Source organism: Lontra canadensis, unplaced genomic scaffold (assembly GCF_010015895.1).
Source record: "Lontra canadensis isolate GAN:19392208 unplaced genomic scaffold, GSC_riverotter_1.0 scaffold165, whole genome shotgun sequence".
In the NCBI taxonomy this organism is placed as follows: Eukaryota; Metazoa; Chordata; class Mammalia; order Carnivora; family Mustelidae; genus Lontra; species Lontra canadensis.
In genome coordinates this window covers 1,829,777-1,846,840 of record NW_022631159.1, presented here as the reverse complement: position 1 = coordinate 1,846,840, position 17,064 = coordinate 1,829,777, and the positions used below count along the sequence as shown (strand labels likewise).

Below are 17,064 nucleotides of genomic sequence, written 5' to 3'. Positions count from 1 at the left end.
GAATATTATAAACTGTTCTGCACTTTGCTTTTTTAATTTAACAGTGTAATTTGGAAATCACTCCAGATCTTTACTTAGAGATCTCTCTCATTCTTTTTATGTTGCCTATACTGTGTTGTCAGAAGTAATACATGGATTCAGCCAGACCCCTATTAATGGATACTATGGAAGTTTAAGAGATAGAGAAAGGAAAACCAAGAAATGACATATGTAATTAATATCTGACTCAGTGCATTTGAAAAATTGTTGCAAGACTGAAGGGGACATATAAATTAGATGTTATATGCTGTAAGATTTAGTGCTGAGAAGTTTGGGGTTTGCAACTAGAATTAATTACATTGTGAGCATTTCATGAAAGGAAAATTTCTTCTCCTGACCCACTGAAGTCTAGACCTGGCTATAGTGTGACCCTGGAAAGGAATGTCTTGCCAGGTGGGGCCAAGAGTGAATACTTGCCAGCTTTAATGGTTCCAACACACTCTATTGCATACTTAAGTCTGAGGAGATGACAGCCTCAGTGCTCCAGTATCTGTTAATCTTGCCAGATCTTTGGTGATCAAGAGGAGAAGCCTTGCCCAGGAGGATGACTTTTGCCTGTTCCCATCCACTAAGGGTGTAAGAGGGGTGTGATCAGGATTATGATTTGGCCGGTACAGATTGTTGGAGAGAATTTAGATGTTTACTTGGATCATCTCTCTTTAGAAACCTTCTCCTGGGACCCATATATTATCTGTGCAATAAAAGAAAGTTTTGTACAGATTCATTTGTTGCCTTGGCTCTTCTGTCCCAGAACTATCTCCCTGAGTCCACCTTCCCATTTTTACTTCTGGTCTCTGTAGGCTGGTGAAGCAAGGTTGAATGGGACCAAGATGATTCAAGAAGAGCTGCCCGGGTTTTTGGGAGAGGAATGAGTCTAGCTCAGGCAAAAAATGATTAATAGGCTGAGGGCTTTTCTTTGCTGTCTTCATTTTCATTTTAGGGATCCAGGCCTGTGAAGTCCTGGGATGACAGAAAAGGGCAGGCTTTAAAGCCAGATGACCCTGTTGTGGTTCAGTTCCTGGATAGACATGCTAATGGTTAATGTGGCATTTTTAGAGTGTTCCGCCACTTTCCCACCCATTTGAGAAAGATGGAGTCAGATGGAAGGTCAGAGTATTACAGGCTTTAGTATTGGTGAAGCTGGGGTTGGAGAATGTGGCCGTCTACCAGGGTCCCATCAGTCTGATCCCTGATGTCGGTATTAGTTTGTTAGGGCTGCCATAATGACTAACCACAAACTTGGATGGCTTAAAATGAGAGAAATTTATCTTCTTACAGTTCTAGAGGGTAGAAAGCCAAAATCAAAGTGTCAGCATGGCCATGCTTTCTCTGAAGGATCCGGGGGAAGATCTGTGCCTTTGTCTTAGCCTTGTGTATTGGCTGACATTCCTTGGTTTGCAGCTGTGTGACATCGTCTGCCTGCCTCCATCTTCACATTATTCTTCCCTCTTTTTCTGACTCTTCTCCTTTTATAAGGACACCGGTCATATTGGATGAGGTGTTGAACATGATCTCATCTTACTTGCTTACATCTGCAAAACCTGTGCTTCCAAATAAGGTCATATTCACCTGTATTAAGGCTTAGGTTTTAACACATCTTTTTGGGGGACACAATTAAACTCATAACAACGCCTGACTGAGCACTATGTAAGAAGAAGCTTATTGACTCACTGTGAGACCAAACTGGGTGAATTACAGTGTTGGAATAGAAATGCCAGCTTTCCAGCTACCTCAGGCAAAGTCCAAGCCCTCACTCTGGTGGACGTGGCACTTGGCTCTACTGAAAGTAGAGCAAGGTAGTCATATCTGTAACATCTGGGCCTTGGCTGGACAGTTTCTTCTAAAATCTCACTGTAGGGGAAGTAGGAGTGAGTGAGGACTGGAAAGGACGGCCTCCAGGGTTCCAGCAGGTCCATATGAGGAATCATGGGGGTAATGTTCTCATCTAACACTGGCATAGCTAGTAATCGTGCCTTGGTTCATTTTCTTTTTAGCTTAATATATTATCTGCTTAAATGGTGAGTGCTTTATCTCCCAGGGTTGTACTTTATAGTTGATCCTTAAGTATTCTCTTCAGAGGCCATAAGCAGTGCATACCAGTTCTGTGGCAGGCATTGTCTAAGAAACGAGTAATCCTAAGATGAGAATCATGTGTTTTTACATTTTCCGCAGAAATTACTTAAATAAGAGAACACAATTTGGAAATATAAGTGTACACAGGAAAGTTATATAGGATATAGATTTACATTTAGCAGCAAAGCATTACTTCAGTTTCTTTTCAATTGCCAAATAAAGATATATGATTAAGATAAAAAGAGCACATGTTTTTCCTTCATGATAAAGTACAACTTTTCAGAACAGAAGCTTGGGAGAGTTCTATAAGTATGAATTAGTGTTACACTTTCCTTCACTTGCTGAAAAAGATCTTTAATTAAGAAAAAATTCTTAGGGTGCTTACTATAAATTTGGCTGTTTGGTTTAGGTGGTCTGAAAAATCATTGACGACTCGCTCTCTAGAAGCAAAACAATAAAGTTGTCATCAGCTGTTGTCACTCACTTTGGGGACTGTCTGTAAGAGGTGTGGCATTAAAAAAATTATTATTAATTACATCACCTCCAGCTGAAAATCACAGGTATATTTTCCCCAAAGTATAAGTCTTTCTCTGAGTAGGAAACACTGCAAAAGCATTTTGAACCTACTCTTCTGCTTCAGAGAACTAAAGGTAAAAGAAAGAAGGGTGACTGGGAATTTGATTGTAGCACCATGATTAGGCTTAATAGTGATAAATGTGGATTAGGAAAAACTCAAGGAATAGTGAACTTATAAACCACCTTTTAAGGGTAGAGAACATAAGGAGGCAACCCAAAAATAAAATGAAAACGGTTATTAATGTCCAAAAAAAAAAGAAACTTAACAATAGACTTTTTTTTTTTTTTTTTTTTTTTGCCTGTCATGTTGGCAAAGATTTGGGTCGTGGGATTAACATTAAATTTTTAGAAATTTTAGCATATTTCAAATTTTATAGTGATCATATATTAACTTTATAGATTGAAAAGGGTCTGAAACATAAGTTAACTAGGTCTTTAGTGTATGTACCTGATTTGTAGGTAGAACTCAGTTTGTGTTATCAGCGAATAGTGACAGGAGGAGGAGGCAAAGTATGTTTCACAGACAAGTTAGCAAACTAGGTCAAGGGCAGATATTTAATTCTGATTGCTACTAATTTGCTGCATATCTTAACAGTCTCATTGCATCAGTTTCTTGTCAGAGCCATTGTTTTGTATTTTAGACCAGAAATCTTGACTTGCACATTTCTCTCACTTCTATCAGGAAATTTTGTTCTGAATGTATCTGCAATCTGACCACTTCTCACTGCCCACTTCTGGTCCAAGTCACCATTTTATTTTGCCTGGATTGGTGTAAATTGTCTCTGTGCTTCCAACCTTGTCTTTGATACAATAGTCAGAATGATGAGCCTGCTCAGTGCTCTGCTTAAAATCCTCTGGAAGAGTTACCTTAGAAAACACTGTCATCTTCTTGAAAGTATCAAGAATGAGAATGTATAAGAAGGGGAAGAGTCCCAGATTATTTCCCCCAAACTCCTTTTCTCCCTTTCCCTTTCTCCACTCTCTTGCTTTATGACTTCCAGTCACACTTACATCCTTCCTATTCCTCGAAGAGCCCAAGACACTCCTTGCTGTTACTTTAGTCCAAATGCTTTTCTTCCAGTTATCTGCATGATTTATTCCCTCCTTCAGGCATCTGAAATGCTTCTTCACTTACCCTATATAAAATAACTACTCCTTGGTTTCTTCTTCAGTGTGCTTCTGACTTATTTATTGTTTGCTTCACTCCCCTCCTGTTAGGGTTTCTCTTCATTCCCTCCTGAATGCCTACTCAGCAGTTAGGCATTCAGTAGTGGTTCTTCGAGAGACTGGATGGATTTTGAGTTTTTTTTTAGTGTTTTTTTCCTCTGTGGGAGAGCTATGCATGACACCCTTGTTCTTTGGCCAGGGTAAAAGTAAAGCTGCCTTCCAGGTACCAAATGTTTCTACAAAGGTAGTCTGGGAGCTTCTCCTTTCTCACTGCTCAGATTATTCTTTACCTGTCAAGCAATGAGTCTGTTTTCTAAGTAACTTTTCTGTGTGTGAGATCAGTGCTTTCCTTTTTCCTGCATTTGGTATCATTTTGTATAAATATTTCAACATTTTGGCATTTATTTCTTTATTCAGTTAGCAAATAGTTATTATAGCAGATGTTACAAACCAGGCTGGATCTCAGACTGGAAGTTAGGGTTTACAGAGACAGCCTGCTTTTCCCTTGAGTTTAGAGTTCAGTGTATGGTCAGAAGTGCCAACCACTGTGATAGGCAACTACTATGAGGAATATAGGGTGGGAAGTCAAAACACAAAGGCTGGTTCACCTAGGCCTACTTGGGTAGGATTGAGAATCTTAACAGTGGCCAGGAGTTTGCCAGGTGAGGAGACAGTTAAAGGCTGCCCTGATGGGAGGGAATGATTTAGGCAGAGGCACAGAGGGTTCTACTTGTTTTGAGAAGCACAAATCAGTGAGCGTTGTTGGAGCTTAAAATATAATGCAGACTGTAGTGGTAGACAAGGCCATGATAGTTAGGTAAAGGTTTGATCTAGGTGCTTCTAAAGGATTATGTGTGTCTTGTATAGAGGTCAAACTTTCATCCTGCAACCCAGCATTGGGCATGCACATCTGTTATATAGGTGTGAAGGGAAGTGGGTGGGGAGGTGGCCTGGAAGGTTTTTTCTTTTGCATGCTTCCTCCCTGAGGCAAAGAGAATACAGAATAACACCCAGTGCTTATCAGAACCCTTGTGCTCCTTAATGCCCATGACCCAGTTACCCCACTGGGTGTTATAGGCACCTAATGAATCACTGAACACTACATCTGACACTAGTGATGTAATATATGTCGGCTAATTTTTATTTAATTATTTTTAAAGATTTTATTTATTTGACAGAGAGAGAGACCCCTAGAGAGGGAACGCAAGCCAGGGGAGAGGGAGAGGGAGAAGCAGGCCCTGGGATCCTGACCTGAGCCAAAGGCAGAGACTTAATGATTGAGACACCCAGGTTCCCTGGCTAATTGAATTTAAATTAAAAAAAAATATATATATAGAATATTTTATGTCATGTATTAACTTATCTATATCCATGCAGATTTTTTTTTTTTAAGATTTTATTTATTTATTTGACAGAGAGAGATCACAAGCAGGCAGAAAGGCAGGCAGAGAGAGAGGAGGAAGCAGGCTCCCTGCTGAGCAGAGAGCCCGATGTGGGGCTCGATCCCAGGACTCTGAGATCATGACCTGAGCCGAAGGCAGCGGCTTAACCCACTGAGCCACCCAGGCGCCCCTCCATGCAGATTTTTTCCTTTATATTTAAGTTCCTAGTGGGTGGCAGGATTAATTTGATTCTTCTCACATGTATTTTGTGAGAGAATGCTTATTTAAACCTTTATGAATGATGATCATGTCTTTATCTGTAGCCCTGATCCATTTTAACCTCTTATTATCCCATAGCATGTTTTCATCTTTATGTATTCCATCTATTCCCAATTTTTTTTTTTTTTGTCGGGCAAATTAAATTTATTAAAAAAAAAAAGAGCTTTGTTCTGAGACTATTTGTTGTTTGGATTGTCAGATACCAGGTACATTATTGGTTCTAGAAGTGGGATGGGGATAGGAATCCTTTCTGGGGCAGGCAGGCCAGTGCTTCTTACTAATTTTTTCACTCTGTATGTCTGAAGTGTTCAGTACATATTGAGGGAATCATCCTGGTTATTGTCAGCAAGATTTAGTTCATATTTTTGCCTATTTTTCTACTTTGATATCCTGTAATCCTTCCTTTCTGAACTCTAGGCAAACTAAATTCTGTCTTCAACAATACTTCCAGATATTTTCACTGCTCAGAATGCTCTTTCTCTTATCTGGCAAACCCCTATACCTTCTACTAAGTCTTAACTCTGAAGTCATTTTGGAGTAATTTAGGTGGAGTTAATTACCTCTGCCTGTGTACAGTTTTGTACTGAAGTCTGTTCCACCTCTAGATAGTAACTTTGGATGGTGAAGACAAATCTTACCCTTTTTTCTATCTCTAGTATTTTAGCCTGGTACTTGGTAGTTTTGCTGAATGGGTAGCTTGTAAATTATTATAGGAAAGCATATTAGGACACTTAAAAATCCTGTGCTGGGGATGTTGGGCATTGTCCATTCACTACTCATCAAAGGTTAGGCCTTTATACAGTTGTGTGTGTGAGAGAGTCTGTTTCAGAACTGGTACATAGGAACAATACCTTTTGTAAACTTGGAAAGTTAGAAAATTCATTCTCACTAGGAAGGATTTTGAAGAGGTGAGCGATATAATCAGGTCAGTGTTTGAATGCAGGAATAGGAACTTGGGAGGAGGAATGGCTCAAAACAGGTTCTTTTCCCAAGAGTTTGGGAGAGATGAGGAAGTCTCCTTAATGGGGTATTAATGAGAATGGTAAGTAACTAAAAGAGAAGAGTTTCTGCTGGGACTGGGGTGCTTATATGCTGTTTGGGAGAAATGACCACCAGCCTTAAGCACACAGTAATTCAGTGCTGATGACTGCATCATCTCCTCTGCAGAGACTGCCCCAGCCATCATGGAGGTGGCCGAGGTGGAGAGTCCTTTGAACCCCAGCTGTAAGATCATGACCTTCAGACCCTCCATGGAGGAGTTCCGGGAGTTCAACAAATACCTCGCATACATGGAGTCTAAAGGAGCCCATCGAGCAGGTCTTGCAAAGGTGATTATCCTCACATCCTTTAAACTAAGAACAATCACTTGGCCTTTCGTTTTTGCTCTTAGTCTTCATAATATGGGAAATGGTTTATTCCAGAGAATATTCGCAAATTTTGTTTTCATTAATTCATGCAGAGCATTTATTATCTTCAAAGAATAATTGTCTTATTTTTCCTTTTAACTATTTATGCTAGGTCGTGTTCTAGGGCTTCTTCTTCCTCTTCTTCTTCTTCGTCTTCTTCTTTTTTTTTTTTAAAGACATGTGGCTTCTAGAAACTAAAGAGATCCATGTATGGTCTCCAGAGAGAGGTGAGAGTATTCATAGCTTTCGTCACTTTCTCATAGAGGACCGTTATTAACCGGAACGTAACTCCTCCCTTTCCCCTCTCTCTCCCTCCTCTTTTCCTTCTAATTGTTTCTGTCTCTCTTTCCCCTTTTACAAATATAACAGATTTACTGAAATATAATTCACATACCGTACAATTTGGCCACTTAAAATGTACAGTTCACTGGTACTCGTTGGCAGTCATTTTCTGTTCCCTGCTATCCCTCAGCTGTACGTGACCACTAATCTATTTTCTTTCTCTGTAGATTTGTGTATTCTGTTTTCTTTTCAGTTACTTGCTTATCAAGTGTGGAGAGTGCCTACTACATACCGGGTACTGCCATGTCCTGGGAGATGGGATAGTAAAGACCACATTTCTGCCCCTGTTGAGTTTATATTCTGGAGGTAGCTTCTTAGGGTGGTGAGATAAGGACATTTAAGCAGAGGCCAAAAGAATATAAAGAAACCAACTTTTTCAAGATGTGGGGACAGAGAGAATAGCAAGTCCAGAGGCCTGAAGGCTGACCTGAGCTTCATGTGTGGGAGGAATAGGAAGGTGGTCTGTGAATTTGGGGCTCAGTGAGCAGAGGAAGAGGTTGGTAAGTAAGGTAAGAGCCCTGGAAGGGGCCAGATCATCCTGGGCTTGCTTGGGCTTAGTAAGCCTTGGGGGTTTTACTTGAAGTGCGGTGGGAATCATTGATGGGCTTAAAGCAGATGAGAGAAAGACATGATGGCTATTTGTGTGTTTGTTATTTTTGTGACATTATTTTGTTTTGTTTTGTTCTGTTTTTTTGAAAGCTATGTATTTGAGAGAGAGTGTGCAGGTGCACATGAGTCAGCGGTGGTGGAGGGGGAAGGTGGCCAGGGGCAGGGGAGAGAATCCTTAAGCAACTCCCTGCTGAGCAAGGAGCCACAGGGCATTCTCTATCCCAGGACCTTAAGATCATGACTTGAGCTGAAATCAAGAATTGGTCATTTAACCAACTGAGCCATCCAGGCATCCCAGTGACATTATTTTGAAAGTGTCACAATGGCTCCTACATGAAGAATGAATATTGCGGGGAGACAGAGTGGACAGACTGGGAAAAGTGCTGACAGAATGGAAATGGGGAGTCTTGTCAGGGGTTGTTGTGATATGCTGAGGGTCATAGTAAGGCACTGAAGATTGCACTGTGGGTTTGCACCCATAGATCCAAAGCTAGAACTTTGAAAGAGAGATAATCTATATAACTCATCCTTTGATCACAACCTGAGATGGATTACTATTCCATGTATAATGGAAATATATTTCTTTTTCAATTTTTTAAAGAAGATTTTTTCATTTCAGAAATAGTGTGTGAATGAGGGGAGGAGAGGGAGAGGAACAAGCAGACTCCATGCTGAGTGCAGAGTCTGACAAGGGGCTCCATCCCATGACCCTGATTATCATGACCCGAGCTGAAATCAGGAGTTGGACGCTTAACCAACTGAGCCATCCAGGCGTCCCTGGAAATATATTTCAATTAAAAATTTACTTCGTAAGAGGCTAAGGGGTGAGGGACGGAAAAAAGTCCCCTCAGAAGAGTATGTTTTATTGTACTTACTTCATTTTATTATTCTAAACGTTAAGCTTGTAATCTGGGTTTCTGTAGATTTGTCAGCATTACCTCATGAATCCTGAGCCCTGCCAGAGCCTGCTCGACTGTGGCTGGGTCATGGGTTCTTCGTGGAATTCCCATATCCAGCGGGATGTCCAGTAGCATTAAGAGCAGATATCAGAGGAGAGAAGTCCCAGAACTGCAGGGGTGTTTTAGTATTCAAGTCCTCCTGCATCTTATAACCCAATTTGACTGTGCTGTTAGCTGTCCCCTGAGGTCTGTCATTTTGTTGTGTATGGTTCAAGTCCTGCCTAGGAAGGGTTTAAAATTTGGGGGATATTAAGTTGAGTGAAAGTTTATTAGGGGTGGGCGACAGAAAAGGAAGATAAAAGAGGAAACAAAGAGAAAAGTTAAGAAGTTTATAATGAATTTCTCAGATGAGGGATCCTTAGTTTAACTTATTTATTGAGTTCTTTTTTTTTTTTTTAAAGATTTATTTATCTATTTGACAGACAGAAATCACAAGGAGGCAGAGAGGCAGGCAGAGAGAGAGGAGGAAGCAGGCTCCCCGCTGAGCAGAGAGCCTGACGCAGGACTCAATCCCAGGACCCTGGGACCATGACCCGAGCCGAAGGCAGAGGCCCTAACCCACTGAGCCACCCAGGAGCCCCTATTTATTGAGTTCTTAAAGAACCCACTTTTGGAACCTCAGCACTTCAGTATCTTTGATCTGGAGGAAAACCATCCCCCTACTGCCCCCTTTGAGAAAAATCATTTTTGAGTTGAAGAGACTATCATTTCAGGATTATCTAACACATGTAATTTTGATCATAAACTAGCAGTGGGGTAGCAAGGATTTGGGCTTTATTTGAGTGGAGGAAAGTTGGGGGTAACTGGTTGTCCCCTTCTCTGGGCTTTGAATGCAGCCCTTTGTCTTGCTCTTTTCCCCTTTTGTTCCTTGAAAACATAGATTTTACTATGTTCCACTGAGATTATGGAGTGTGCTGTGGTAGGGTGGCACGTTTAGTAACATGAGAAGGGAAAGCAGCACACATCCTCCCAAGGGTACACCTGTGCCACTGCTGGCATTCTGTAACAGAATGAAGTTAATGAGAACCACAGTTAGTTTTCTGAATGTTGAACAAAACACACCTGAGTCTAGACTTTTTTTTTTTTTTTTTAAAGATTTTTATTTATTTATTTGACAGACAGAAATCACAAGTAGGCAGAGAGGCAGGCAGAGAGAGAGGGGAAGGCAGGCTCCCTGCAGAGCAGAGAGCCGGATGTAGGGCTCTATCCCAGGACCCTGGGATCATGACCTGAGCTGAAGGCAGAGGCTTTAACCTACTGAGCCACACAGATGCCCCAGACTTTTTTTTTTTGAATGAGATTTATTGACAAAGTTGGAGATACTCATTTATTCAGTCTTGTGATAATTTTCTTTTGCTTCTACTAGGAGTACAATGAACTGTTTGTTGTTGTTGTTTGTTTTGTTTTCTTTTGTTTCTTGTGGGTTTTTTGGGCCATTTTTGTTACCTTTCACACTAAGTCACATAAAGTCAGTTTCACCTACTTGCCTTTTTTTCCTGGAATTTGCAGCAAGAGCAAATGTATAAAATTGCACCAAATCAAGTTGTCAAAATCAAAACTGTATTAATGCTGCTAGTTTGCTTTGAGAGTAAGCCCTGGGGACAGAGCCACCCATGAGACTCTTTGTTAATGCACCATTTAATGAATTGTTCTTAATTTATGATTTGGAGAAGAGGGTTGAGTAGTTCCAGTAGTAGTGACTTTGGCCTTAGATTGTAGTCTGTCTTGGTTTTTCTTTTATCAACATTTTTTAAGATTTATACTTTAGATTTAACTTTTATTTCCATAGTGAGAGATTTGACCCCAGACTTTCTATCTAAAAGGTAGTTGTAAAGTTGGCAAGGTGAAGATCACAGTCTCTTTAAATGTAAAATTTACATTGTTTTCGTGGAGAAAGATTATGAGGAAACTTTATTACATATGAAGTGGGTAAAATTATTACATGACAGTAATCTGGACATAGACTGTCCTGGGCCATAGGTTATGCACGTTACATAGTTTTGTGAATAGCCTGGAGAGTATAGACAGTGATCTATGTCCTCCAGGTGTGAAGAAAGATTACAAGATGCACTGCTCTTCCTCTTATTCCTTCTTCCTCAGTATTTAGATGGTGATAATAGCAACTTATTTCAAGATAAGTAGGGCAACTACAGGTTTCAGTCAGAAATTTTCTTTTGAGTATAGGGTGCAGGCTGGGATTGGGGAAATGGTGATGTAAAATAAAATGTTTGTTTTTATTTTGATATAATAAGAAGGTAAACTTTAGGAGGAATGGGTTTCCTTCAGTTAAAGAGTCATTGTATGTAAAAGTTTAATTTTGGAGTCTTTTAAAGTCCTATGTATCTTGTGCTTCTATTTCCTATGTAAGAAAATCTGAGATTTAAAATTACAGTCCAAAAATAAGATTTTTATTATAGACCTGAACTTACAAATTTTTAAAGTTCTGTCTGAACACTTTTATCAAAAATAAATGAACACATACATGAAATATTTATAAAGATAATGTTTAATTTTCATAAATTTGTTACATTCATTGCTTCTCTAAATTTAGAAAAGAAAATTGCTACAAAACTTTTTTCACAGATAGGAAAATATTGAACTCGAAATATAATATTAATTTTGATTATAGATATATTTGTTTCTAAACAACAGCCTGAATCAATCCATGTTTCAATTTTTTGGATTATTTGCACTTATTTCTGATGAAGAGCAAGTTAGTATTTACAACCTTTTCCCCTTTCAATATGTCCTGAAGACAATTTGGTATGTTTATCCATATGCATTTGTTACAATTATCCAAATTCTTTTAAAGTATTGAGTATGTGTTTTCAACAGCATATAATATGATTGTATCTATTCTCATTTTAAACTAACATACCTTGGTGGAAGTAAAATGTGAAATATCTCTATATCGCTGATGAAAATTAAATTAACTTTAGACTTGACAGCTCACTTTTTTTTTCATATTCTTTCAATCTACACTTGACTATCATTACACAACCTCTAGGAAAGGCTAAAATTTAAATGACTGACAATACAAAGTAATGATGAATATGGGGAGCCAAAGAAAAAGACTGCATACATTGCTGGTGGGAATGTGAAATGGTACAACCATTTTGACAAACATTTAGTAATAACTGTTAAATTTGATCTATACATATCCAGCATCCCAATAATTTCACTGTTGGGAGTGTCCGTAGATATGTGTTTATTTTAGAGAATGGTGTGCTTATATGCAGCAGAAAATGCACACAACAATATTATAGCAGTGTTATTTGCAAAATCACAGAATAATCAGAAATAACAAACAAAATAATCAGAAAAAAACAAGTGAGCACTAAATGGTTCCCCATTTATGAATAAATATTTGTATGAGGGAGTACAGTAGGAGTGAATATCAGTGAACTTCAGCTATATAGACCATCATATTTGAATCTCAGAAAAATACTGAGTGGAACACAAAAGATAAACCTCAAAGAAGATATGTATATATGGATGATTATATTTCCATTCATTTTAAAAACCGGTGCTAGGGATGCATACCCAGGCACCCAAAAAAGCCATATAAACCCTAGCAGGGAAATGCATACCATAAATGCTGTGATTGGGCAAGAGATAAATGTGTTTGGAGGGCACATAGAGGTACTCTGGTGTAGCTTTATAATTCACAGTTACATATTTGTAATCATGCATTTATTGATGTGTGCTATCTATATTTTGCAATTAATTTTTTAAAGTTTTTCTTAAGAAATTGAAACAGTTTCTAAAGGTGAATATATTCCATCTATAAATCATGACTTGATAACTTTGTCCCTTCTAATTTTTAATCATAAGCGTATATGTTTTTGGTCATACTGTTTATTGATCTTTTCACTGTTAATGATTAAGTGTTTAAATACTGTTGGAAAATTGGGCACATGGGTGGCTCAGGGGGTTAAGCCTCTGCCTTTGGCTCAGGTCATGATCTCAGGGTCCTGGGATCCAGGCCCCGCATCAGGCTCTTTGCTCAGTGGGGAGCCTGGTTCCCCCTCTCTCTCTGCCTGCCTCTCTGCCTACTTGTGATCTCTGTCAAGTAAATAAATAAAATCTTAAAAAAAAAAAAATACTGTTGGAAAAGAGTGGTGTGCTGAACAACCTCATATGGGAACAAAAGCATTGATAATGTATGTCTCTTTTCGACTTCCTGTTCAATGATGACATGTTGGTAAGCTCAAATTAGCCATGATGGGTGTAGTTACATCATGGAAACAGGCGAGAGCTACAAATTCAAGGTGTTCTCCACCTTCCCAGAAAACTGATTGTTAAACATTTACTAGCACACCACTCTGCGATTTGCCATGTTGTGTGAGAGGTATTTAAAAAAAAAATACTGACTAAACATATATTTGCTTATTTTTTTATTGTATTAATATAAGCATGATTGAATTTCAAGTTATTTTGTGTGTCTTTCAATTTTACTTTTAAAATTGAGAGGTTACTAGTATCAGCTAAAAAATAAGTTAATAAAAGTACTGTTTGGAATAATGCTAAATAAATTTTGTTGTTAAAAAAATCAAATCAGTAAGGTGAATATTTAGGAGAATACAAGGCATTTCCCTTACTCTGAATCTTCATAGTTCTTCTACACATTTGTTACAGAAATGCTGAGAAATTCTTCACTTCTCTTCTGTTGGAATATCAAAGCTAAATGACTACCTGGAATATTTTCTGGATAATATTTTATTTTATTATTTTATTTTTAGGTGATTCCTCCTCGGGAATGGAAGCCACGGCAGTGCTATGATGACATTGATAATTTGCTTATTCCAGCACCGATTCAGCAAATGGTCACTGGGCAGTCTGGACTCTTCACTCAATACAACATCCAGAAAAAAGCCATGACAGTGAAGGAGTTCAGGCAGCTGGCTAACAGTGGCAAGTGAGTGCATACACTTTGCTGTTTTTGCTTTTGAAGATATACATGAACATGGTAAGAAATCAAGTAGACAGAGGAGCTTGTGATGAGAAGTAGGAGTCTCCTGCACATCTTCTTTCAGTTTTCATTTAAGAGTTTCTGTTTTCTGTTCTTCATGTGGTTGCGTGCTTATATTTAGCTTACTGCTAAGGAAATTATTTCTCGTTTTATCATCTTAGTCATATCTGTAAATGGTTTTTTTCTTTTAGTTGCCATGAGTATTTTTGACTTTACACGATTCACATTTGTTTGACAAATTTTCTTTGTACACAAAGTTTAAGTCTTTTTTTTTTTCCAGCTCTGGGGTAAACTTTTTTTTTCTTGGCTGATAGGACTTTTAACACCCATGCTCCTCAGCACCTTTTATCCTGCCCATGCAGTGACAGTGTAGTCCAAAAGGTGCCGTGGCCATAGGGGTTGGAGAGTCACTTCACATTTTGGGCTGGAGGAGTAAGGGGCTTGGGGATACTCTACCAACAATGCTTTACGAGCAAGAGGCCATGCATCTCAACCTCCAAGCCTGCATCCTGGTGGGAGGTGGCAGTGGCTCTTTCCAGCTCTCCATACCTGAGAGGAACAGAACCAGACAGGGTAAACCACAGGCCCCCAGTTCCACTGATGGTAGATCCCAATCCTGGCTCCTTCTCAAGGCATAATCCCAGCTCCCATCACAGGACAGGAGAGGTCTCTCCCTTCCTTGGTCCTCAGTGTCAGGCTGAGCCCTCTATACTAGTCAGGACAGAGGCAAAGCTGGAAGCAGCAGCAGTGGCAGAAAAGGAGCAGGCACTGAGTCTGGTGGGTTGTTGGGCCAGCAGCACGGGGCCAGAGGCTCTCCTGAAATCAGTGCAGGCTATCTGTCCTTGCAGCTCTGGGACTGGTCACAGTGTGGGTGTAATTGGCTGTAACAGGTACTTGGACACCTTTCTTTCTGGATGCTAGCTGATAACTTGTCTTTGGTTGCTGTCCACTCCTTGGCATCAAAATACCAGATAGTGATGGCATACCTGGTGGCATAAGCTGGTTCCACCTCATGGAGGTTCCACTGATCAGTCCAGAAAATGAGCAGCCCATCAAGGAGTGGCTTGATGTTGGTTGTTATAGGCCAGTCTTCTGGGGAGATTGGCAGCAGGCTGCCATGCACCTTGATGTCCCAGTTCTGATTTAGGTAATACAGTAGGTGATACAGTGTCCATTGCTGTGGGGATTGACCGTATGCCTTATGTACCCCAGCCTATTGCCTGAGTAAGACACCACCATGGCCTTGGTGTGCCCATTGATGACATAGCCACCCAGCACCCAATGCAGTGGTGGATCGCAGCATGCACATGGATCATGAGGACCCCAGTGCTTCAGCAGCTGATCTGATGGCCTTCTGTGGAGGCAGTGGCTGTTCATGGTAGTAAGGTCTTCATCCCCTGGGCATGGAGGGTACGGCCTGGGCATGTGATGCCACCCTCCTCTCCCTTTGCCTCCTCCACTTGATGCAGCTGGGGGCAGGGCAGCTGTGCCTGGCATGGGGCAGGGTGAGACACCGCAGGCAGCAGAGGCTCTTCTTGAACCTTCGGTGTGCTCACTGGCCCCCAAGTCCCATGCTGTCCTTGGGGCTTGGAAAAGAACCTGTCAGATTGGTGAGCTTTTTCCTCTGCCCTTTACACCTTTGGTTGTGCCAGCCTCCAGTGCTGCACAGCACACAATACCCCTGACAGTGTTTAAGTCTCAAATGATAAATAACATATTTGGAAGATGAGTAATTTGAAAAGGAAATCCTTGAACGATTTGAAGGGCTACCATTATTGTATTAGCCTTATTGTAATTATACCTACTGCTGTGTAACAAATTACCCCAAACATTATAGCTTAAATCACCAAGCATTTATTTAATATCTCAGTTTCTATATGTCAGGAATCTGGGAGTGACTTAGCTGGGTGGCTGTGGCTCAGGGCCTCTCATAAGGTTGCTGTCAAGATGTCAGGTGGGGCTGTTGCCATCTGAAGGCTTGACTGTGACTGGAAGATCCTTTTCTAAGATAGTTCCCCATATGTGGCTGTTGGCTAGAGTCCCGAGTTCCTTGCCTCATGGATTGCTTCTCATATTGTGGCAACCTGCTTCTTCCAGAGCAAGTGATCCTGGAGAGTAACCAAGATGGAAGCCACAGTATCTCTTTATGATCTGTTTTTTAACCGTCTCTTCTGCCATATTCCATTTGTTACAAGCTAGTTGCAAAGGGCAGCCCATAGTCAGGGGGATAAGAATTAAGCTCCACTTCTTGAAGGGAGGAGTATTAAAGAATTTGTGAATATATTTAGAAACTATCACATGGAAGGCCTGGGTGGCTCAGTTGGTTGAACGTCTACCTTCGGCTCAGGTCGTGATCCTGGGGTCCTGGGATTAACCCCTGCGTCGGGCTTTCTGCTTGGTGGGGAGTCTACTTCTCCCTCTTCCTGCCACTCCCTCTGCTTGTGCTCTCGCTCTCTGTCTGACAAATAAAATCTTTAAAAAAGAATAGAGACCATCACAGTTGTTATTATAAATTACCTTTCTTTTTAAAGATTTATTTAATTATTTTAGAGAGAGAGAGAGCAAGCATGTGTGCATGAGTTGGGGCGGGGGCAGAGAGAGAGAAAGAGGGAGAGAAGCAGACTCCCCACTGAATGCAGAGCTAGACACGGGGCTTGATCTGAGGACCCCAAGCTCATGACTTAAGTCAAAACCAAGAGTCAGATACTTAACTGACTGAGCCACCCAGACATCCCTTTAAATTACCTTTTTTTTTTTTTTAAAAAAAAAAGATTTTATTTATTTGTCAGAGAGAGAGTGAGCACAGGCAGACAGAGTAGCAGGCAGAGGCAGAGGGAGAAGCAGGCTCCCTGCTGAGCAAGGAGCCCAATGTGGGACTTGATCCCAGGATGCTGGGATCATGACCTGAGCCAAAGGCAGTGGCTTAACCAACTGAGCCACCCAGGCATCCCATAAATTACCTTTTTAAAAAAATGTTTTTGATATGGTAGTTAAGGCCTAAGACCAAAACATTAATTAGGAAAAAAAAAAAACTAAAACCCCAAATCAACCAATGTGCTGATCAAAAAACATCACCATCTAAATTCTCTGGGTAAGCTCTTTGGATGAATTTAGTTGATATGTTTTTAAAATTTAAAATTTATATTTGACATAGTCAGTACTTGATGGTTGAAGAATCTTAATTCTGTGTGTAAAGTTTCAGCTATGGAGTATTGTGTCTATTCCAAAGGAATTGGAAGTTTTGTATGTATATACTTTTC

General features: G+C 40.1%; 1 protein-coding gene across 2 annotated transcripts in view; it reads left to right on the top strand.

Annotated features, from left to right (window-relative positions):
• LOC116859869 (lysine-specific demethylase 4C-like) overlaps positions 1-14,182 on the top strand; it is a 44,459-nt gene extending 30,277 nt beyond the window's left edge. For both annotated transcript variants that reach the window (XM_032845569.1, XM_032845570.1), the window contains 3 exons: positions 6,684-6,844; positions 13,575-13,754; positions 14,173-14,182. In XM_032845569.1, the coding sequence (XP_032701460.1) occupies positions 6,701-6,844; positions 13,575-13,754 (324 nt within the window). In that variant the 5' untranslated portion in view covers positions 6,684-6,700 and the 3' untranslated portion in view covers positions 14,173-14,182. The remainder of the gene's footprint in view (positions 1-6,683; positions 6,845-13,574; positions 13,755-14,172) is intronic.
• Positions 14,183-17,064: the final 2,882 nt, after the last annotated feature.